Consider the following 8548-nt stretch of genomic DNA (forward strand, 5'->3'; position numbering starts at 1 on the left):
GATCACCTTGACATTTCAGAAAGACGGCGTCGGCGTGAGCTGTAAGCCTCGTTACACACGCTGCGGAGATACACGCGTAGAACGTTGCGAGTTGCGTGCAACATTCACGTGTATGACAACATAATCTGCACGTAACTAAATAAAGCAATTGACAAAGTTATGTCTACTCGGTTTGAGAACCAGAGTTGGCGAATACAGAGTGCGTGCGCCGGATTTGTCCATACATACTAGAGGTATATAGCGCGAAGCACGAGCCAAGTTCGAATCTTGGCTCAGCGATTTAGACGTGACGTTACGCTGCCGCTTAGAAGCTCGACAGGAAGTCTAGGAAGTCCCTGGTACACTTAGCGGCACAGGTCTTCCGTGCTAAAAGAAAGATGAAATAAGCTGTATACAGAAGAGCACGCGAGTGTGTAGGTATAGCTCTACTGCTGTGCATGTGGTTGGTCCCCTCAGTCCAGCAGCGGGCATAGCTGCTCTTCTCGCTCGGTTGATCAGGTTGAGGTTGTCCGTCGAGTCAGAGCTGGATAGCGCTGCCTCCTATTGCAGTGCGATGGGGTGTGTTATGGGTGTGAGCTCTGGGGCGCTTGCGCAAGCCCATACCACGTGGTAAAGCGTTGCGCATCGATCGCAGTGTGGGTACTTGTAAGAATACAACGAAGGGTGAAGGAAGACCGTAGCAATTATAGTATGTATGCATCTGAAGATCGAAACGCTAATAGCGTGGTAATTGTTGTCGAGATGTCTTGCGATAATTCGACTGCATTATCGAACTAAATGGGGACAACATTTGAAATATATGCGCCTATACGAAACATGGCGATGTAGAAACTAGTAAAAGTCGACGTCCGTCATCGGTGCGAACTCGTAACCGGTTCTAGTTAGCAGTTCCAGTTACAGATGCACTATTTATTGACAATGCTCATCTGACCTCGCTTAGCAGTTAATAGCAACCCTGCTGTGTTGCAAATTGCACCCGTAGCTGCCATGCGAAAGCCCTACGAAAGTCAGCAAAAGCTTGAGCCATTCAAGCGCTTGGCTAGAGAATAGTTGCTGCAGACTGCGTCTGTTTCATTCGTATACATGTGGGCAGATAACAAAGGATGCAATGATTTGTATTGCTGTTTTCTTCAGTGCTGCTAACATAAAGCGGAGGAAAAAAGAAAATAGAGGGACGGGTGGGAGGAAAGCATTGTCAGTAACTTAGAGCAGTGTTAACTAATACGCTCGCACAAATTCGCCACTGTTGCAACAGCGTATCGCGCAGACGAAAGAGAAAGCAAGCTTACTTCTCGTAAAGTTACGGCATGGAAACAAAGACGATACCTGAATGCAACTATACCTACAAATGATACTGCAGCGTACAACCAACAGATCGTCTGTTCTGTCCGTCGCGGAAAAACCTGTCGTCTGCTCGCTGCACCCAACTGCCCAACGCACGTGCAGCGCGCACGACAGACGCACATCGGCGCGTAACGAAGCCATGACCGGCGCCGCCGTTGCCGCAGTCGTCTGCGTAAGCGCAGTTTTTGTTCGTCTGCATCGAGGCCAACGCACACACACCCCGAGCGGGCGCCTTTTGGCAGCGCGAACGACGACGCCTGCAGGGTTTTTAGCACGCCAGAACAATGCGACGCTCGAAAGGCGCGCAATTCGTGGCGAACTTTCGCGCGCGAGGGTGTTGCAGAACGTTTTGAGAAAGAAAGAAGAAGTATAAGAAATGTAGAGGTAGATAGATACTTGAATAAAGTGACAGAAGGTGGTTGCATGCATCCGTGCGTGTGCATGCGCGGCCTCTATAGCGTCGAATTATACGTTACGTGCAACATATACAGCTGGTGCATATAAGGTCGCTGCGCGAGGTCTTATGTATTGCAGAAAATGTGTTACTGCGTGAAGGTCTATACTCCTGAGTATTTAAATCATGAGCTCAATATCGAGAATAATTATCAACATATTCCGGTGCTTAGCATTCCATTGAGGTCCATGAATGACTGCGTCGTCTGCTCTCCTGTGCTCAAGCAGACGACTGCGCAGAGTTGCGGAAAGAAGGCTCCGCGCATTGCCAGTGTTCTAGCTGCGTGTAAGAACAATGCCGTTCCTGTTAATTTCTGTTAATGCGCTCATGCATTCGATCTGCATTAGACAGCGTCGAGCAATTACAAAATTCTGTATCAACAAGAAATTTTAATTTCTAGCACAACCGTGAAGCCTACGATTGTGCTACAATGATCGAACATGCGCCCGTTGATTTCAATCTGAATGCCTACAGGCTGCGAAGAAAAAAATGTATAATTGTTTTAGCAGCATATGTGGCCTCCAGACTTTTGCTCGCAACCGTAGGTCAAGTACGATTACCGTATATACGACTGTTGACATTCAGACTATTCAATGTTGCCTTTTGCTGATCTGCAGCAAATATTTCCTTGTATATCTGCAGTAGCTTATCTTTTGTTCAGTCATTTAAGCGATTTTTGAAACCATATAGCAGATCAATGGCATGAAAATAGTGATAGTCTATTGCCACTGTCCACGTTACGTGCTCGCCTTACGAAGACAACACGAACCTCCTGAAGGAAGCGTTCGCCTTGAATTCATTTGGACCGACGTCGAGTTGGGCGCCATATACGTTTGCGTTAGTGTTAGCGTTGTGTTACACACTAACGCAAGCATCTTACGCTGTACTGAAACTGTCTAATATATAATTAAAAACAGTTCACACTACAGTTCACACTTGCACCGGTATCGCTATAATCGTACATTTCGTGGGAGAGCGCTCGCTGTGGGAAGCACGATCGAGGTAGAGCAATAACAGTAAACAGTTATACTTTCCAAGGCCTGCGATTTTCGGCGATCGACCGGATATGTGCACTGTCTCGTCGCTTCTCTTCCTTTTCGTCGAACAAAGGCTCTTCGCGGATGTGCGCAGCGTCGTTTGTTTTTCGACCGGCATTGGGCTCCAGCGAGCGAGCGAGCGGCAGCGCCCTCTGCGTTCTTTTGGGAGAACGATTGGCTCGCCAGAGCGGAACAGAGTGCGTAGTGGGCCGGACGTGCACGTGATGCACAGGATAGAGTACGTTCTGCGGACGGGTGTGTCATCTAAATTGAGTGCACCCAGTTTCCCTTTTTCTTTTTCTTTTTAAAATTTATGTTGTTGCTTTTCCCTTCATCCACACGGCCGGGCGGACAGGTGCCCGTCAATCAGCCCGGGCGGGCGTCCCTGACACGGCAGGTTGCCACTTCGTAAACGCGTTTTCTCTCTTTTGTCCTCCCGACATGTGATACCCCCGGCACGGCACCGTCGATCAGTGCGCACATTCCGGCTTAGCTATGGGCGAACCAAGGGCTGAAGCTTCACGTGCCCAACAGCAGCGTCGCAACACATGGCCTAGCTATGGCGAACGGAGGAAACAGATTTCAATACGTAATGAAACTCTGGGATTTCAAGTGCCAGAACCACGATCTGATTACGAGGCATGCCGTAGTGGGGGGCTTCGGATTGACTTTGACCACCTGGGTTTCTTTAATGCGCGGTACACGGGCGTTTCTTTGCATTCCGACCAAATCGAAATGAGGCCATGCACCTCGGTTGGGATCGTAGCCACGACCTCGTACTCGGGCAGCGCAACGCCGTAATAGCCACATGAGGTACCGCGGCGGGAAGAAACAGTTTTCAGTAGCACACGCTGCGATTTCGTGCCCATGGCTTAATGGGTACAGCATCGAGCTGGTGTGCTGCGGAACAGAGTAAGAAACGGACCGTCGGGATAACTTGGGTCGCTGCGTATGCGTCGCAATTTTCAATATTCCTCCGATTATCGGCGGAATTGAACCCACAACATATATTGAGACAATCTTGTCTTATTATATATTCATGCGGGTGCCGCATGCGGAGTTCGCGGTGGCATCGCTTGATGGCGTAGTGCGTTCAGTAGGACGCGCGAGAGAGGAGCCCGGCTGCATACGCGACTCGTTTCGGGTGGTGGCGCAATATAGCATGTCGCCACGTATTGCTTCAATGCTAATCGCATTAACGTCCGCGCGCATCCTGAGATGGGCGCTGCCCAAATTTATTTCCATGAACAGTAGCTCGCCTTACGCAAACACGTTGGTCGATCTGGTGACGCGCTTTGCCGAACCCCGAATTGTTGATGCTGGATAACCGTGGAGCTCTACCTATTTGCGACGATCACTTTCGGCGATAGTATTTATTTATTTATTTCAATACCCTAAAGGCCCAGAGGACATTAGATGAGGTCGGGGGAGATTATTATGCAATCATAAGGTACAACAAGGTTACACACACCAAGGAAAATAACAAAATATGATAAATACCATAGAAATTGAGCGTTTACAAATCAAGGTAGGAGAGCACCACAGATGTCATCTTACATTCAACAGGTATATACCATATAAAATATCGGTTTTGTGCATATTGACGGGATTAGGGTTACCGAATGTCGACTCGATCCAAATACATCAGCAATTCTGTCTTGAAGGATGACGCATCAGTAACGGTAACTGTTTGTTCCGGCAGATCATCCCACTCTTTTACTGACATCACAAATGGCGAATTCTGATATTTCGATGTTCTTGCGAAAATCGGTTCTACTTTGAGACGATCATCTCTGCGTGAAGAGATATGAAGGCGCCGGAAGAATACCACCGTCATGCGCGCGCTGATTGGCTGGTTGAGCACTACGTCACGCGAAGGCGATAGTATCGCTGAAGCGATCGTCGCAGTATACGTCCCAAGGTTTCGCACATCGGTTGCCCACGGTGCGTTCGATCCGCATAGTTTTTTCGAACCTAATGGCGGCGCAGAGAGAGAGATAGCATAGAGAGGAAAGGCAGGGAGGTCAACCAGACGAGCGTCCGGTTTGCTACCCTACACTGGGGCTGAGGGAAAGGGAATAGAAATAAGAGGAAGGAAGTGATGACTGTGTGCAGTGAAGCACCGTGACACCAAAGTGGAGTTTCATAGCTGGTGATCTGCGTTGATCGCATCTGGGACGACCAAAGGGCCAGTGGTCGTTGCGCGAATAGAAGGCTGCGGCTGAACCACGGGGCTTACTCGAGACTTGCAAGCACTGGATTAAGAGCATCAAGTACTTGCACTGCACTTCGCGCTGACGAAGTATGCAACTTGCTGAAAAGTACACGAAGGCTATTTATGAAGGACCGAAGCATCACAACCAATTGCTGGTCTTCTTCGGACAATTTATCGGGAGTCGGCGCTGTGGACTCTACCGTGGTACGCTGTGTCCTTTGATGTGACTGTGGCCCCGGCTCAGATTATCATTGCAGATGACCAGTGCATGCTACACATACTATTACATGCTTCTGGCTTATGTGGCCGCAGATCGATGACAGAATGTTTACATTGCGCGTGACCGTTCAGTCGTTGTCTTTCTTTTTCTTTTTCCGTTCCAGCCCTGACGGTGGCGGGTGCGATGGGACTGTGGCACGGCGTCGAATACTACGACTTTAAGAAGCTGCATGACAGCCAGTCCGTCTACTCCTGGCCAGCCGTGAGTATATTTCTCTATCACTCTTACGGCGTAACAGGTGCTGCCACCTTGAGAGCCTGAAAAGACCCACGATAGAGCGAAACCGGCACGTTGCTCAAGCCGCTCAAGAGCTCGGGCAGCGTTCTAAGGATCACGATCGAATTGGTGTCGGACGCGATATCCAGGGTCTCTCTCAAAGCCCCGCATGACGACAGGACGATATGCAAAGATGGTTACTTTTTTCTTTTTTGTCAATGAATTGGCGAAGCATTTAACGTTTGTCATCTACCTTATTGCCGCAGAAGGTTATACGAAGGCAAACCGCGTGTGTTCTCTGAAGCGTTGTGTGCGTGCAATTAGACGGGAATAATTCTTGCTAATCAGCTCGTTTGTTCAATATATTAAGTTATATATAATGTTTCGTGTTGGCAATGATACCTACGTTCAAATAGTGCAAGAAAAAAGTGCAAACATTTCCATGAAAGCGGGTTATAACCAGTGTCCAAATATTTTGGAACATATATGTAGGACTTAATGTGCTCTGTTGTGTAGGAATACTCGGAAGGCACATAGATGATCGTTCTGAAAGAAAGAGAGTAAACTCAGCGACAAAGAAGATATCTCATGTGCCTAAATTCGGCAGAAGGTATACACAGAGAACAGACGTAGACATTATGCTACAACGGCGTCAACTAAAAAAAAAGAGAAAAGGAAAAAAGAAGCCGAATGAGCAGTTCATAGAACTCTACGTTTACATTGTAGATTCCAGCAGAACGTTTGTTCATTACTCATCGAAAGAACCAACATGGCAGCATGAAAATCTCGTGTAGGTGCGGAGAAACCATAAGAGCTCGTTGTGTATATATATCAGTGCCTTTTCTTCGATGGCCTTCGAGACCCTCTGCGTGTTAGAATAGTCTCAGCAGCTTATAGGCGATCCATCGTTCTCTGTAGATGCTGGAAGCCTGTGGGACGAGGTATACTCGCGTATACGCACAAAGCTATACCGAAGCGCTACCGCACTCTTTTAAGGCAACCGCATTCCACGACCGCCTACGACTAAGCTATTTGGTGTTCACGAGTATAAATTCGTGGACTAAGGAGTTCAGCAAAGCCTTTCGATGTGCAGTTTGTAGACGTCATCGATAAACATCTACAGAGTGTCTATAACATGGCGAACCTTAATTTGCGCACTGGTTCTATAATTCACGCTGATCTCTTGCTACAGAGAGGGAGGAATTTATCTACAGGGAGACATAGGAGATCACCCAGGGCTACTGCTTGTCGGGCCAGCTATTGGGGAAGGGGGCCTGCGTGTCTGCTTTATTTATGTGTTTATGTCTTTCTTTTAGCACGATCATCCGCTTTGTGTCGACCATTATGGATTAAAGCGGGAGTGGTGTAAGGAGTGGGGGTGGTCTTTGAGACCGGGAGCTCGACCACTCCATCCTTTCTTGTTTACACTTAGGCTGGAAGGAAGCATGCACAAGCTATGTTCCATGAGGAACATGCTCTCGAAAGCCTTTTCTTGGATGTTCGTGTGTGTACGTGCGGGTGTTGCCAGTGGTTAACACCCCTCCCCTTCTCCCGCCTGCCGTTTTCAACCTCGGCTCCCTCGCTTTTTGCGGTCCAGATCCTGCGGCGCAAGGGCGTGACCGACTTCGCCTACGGCTGGTCCTACATGCTGGCCTGGGCCGGCGTCGGCACCAGCCTGCTCACCGGCATCCTCTTCCTGGCCTCTGCGCGGTGCCTCCGACGCGAGAAGAAGGCCGACCAGGCCAAGAACATGCAGTACCTGATGCCCGTCTACCCGGACAAGCGGCAGCCGTACGGCTACGCCGCCTACCCGGGGCCGTACGCCTACCACCACGGCTCGCAGTACGGGCCGTACGGATACTGATGCAACCGGGGTGCAGACTCTTTCTTCGCCGCGCGCGCGCACAACAACAACACCGCGAGACGCGTTACGGCCCGGTTCTGCTGCTGCACGTCACCGGCAGTAGCGACGTCAGCGCCACCTCGGGCAGACGAGACCGGGGAAGGCGGCGCTATTCCACCTACAACATATCGGTCCGCAAGGGCCGAATAGCGGCGGCGTTCTTGGCCGTTGCTGAAGGGCACGTCAGCGATTGCTCGTTGCTGAAGTGTCTTCCGGTTCTACCTTTAGCTTCCGCCGTGCTGGAGCACCCTTCTCCCGTTTCTACTTAGCTTAAGCTGGAAGGGAGCGTGCGCAAGCGACGTGCTCTGGCTTCCGCGGAAAAACGGATGCAAAGCGTTTGTGGTAATGGCGCCCAGCGGGAGACGCTGACGGAGCCTGCAGTACGTCCCTGGTTCGCCTTCTTCCGGTTTGAGCGGAAGGGCAGCCTTACTTCCCTGCATGGGTATTATACTAAACGAAAATAATGTGTACCGCAGCGTTGTTTAAATCGCGTTAGCCTTAATGCTATCCGAAGCTTCGGAAAAATACGTTCGTGGTGTTGGGGTAGAAGCGGCAGGAGAGGCTATGTAGGACCACGCCTTTTGGCACCTGGAAGTGCGGATTGGTTCTGTCGCGTATGCGGAGTATACGCGGTGAAAGTCTCGGCGCAGCGGGGGGACATACGTATGCGTATAAACCAGTGAGCAAGACATGCGTGAAATTGCACGTAGATACGGCCTCCAAGCTTGAGAAATGTTTAGAATAGACGTTAGGCTTAACATCAGACGCGCGTTGCTAGTCGCTGGAGGATGCGAGAGCCGTATCGTCGAACGGGAAAAACCTTACTTCTGCAGAAATTGCAACATCGCCCGAAAAACAGCTCCTGCGCGTACACAGTGCCAGGCTTAAGAGGAAGTAAATCTAAACGAAGCAGACTGCGCCAGCATCACGTGGTCGAAAAATAACTTCCGTTTTCTTCTTTTTTCCGCTAGATCTACAAGAAAACGAGTATAGCCGAGGGTTGAAAATGTGTTTTGCGATATAGGCGGCTGAAAGAAAAAAATCCCTATAACTTCTTATCTTGTGACAGGCAGAACAGAAGCAAAAAAAAAATGAAAAA

General features: G+C 49.5%; 1 protein-coding gene across 1 annotated transcript in view; it reads left to right on the top strand.

The window, feature by feature from the left end:
- Nucleotides 1–8548, top strand: part of LOC142589735 (transmembrane protein 114) — a 100379-nt gene extending 91831 nt beyond the window's left edge. Inside the window, exons 4-5 of the mRNA XM_075701302.1 lie at nt 5434–5531; nt 7144–8548. Of these exons, the coding sequence (XP_075557417.1) occupies nt 5434–5531; nt 7144–7410 (365 nt within the window). The 3' untranslated portion in view covers nt 7411–8548. The remainder of the gene's footprint in view (nt 1–5433; nt 5532–7143) is intronic.

The sequence above is a fragment of the Dermacentor variabilis genome, chromosome 8 (assembly GCF_050947875.1).
Source record: "Dermacentor variabilis isolate Ectoservices chromosome 8, ASM5094787v1, whole genome shotgun sequence".
Lineage (NCBI taxonomy): Eukaryota > Metazoa > Arthropoda > Arachnida > Ixodida > Ixodidae > Dermacentor > Dermacentor variabilis.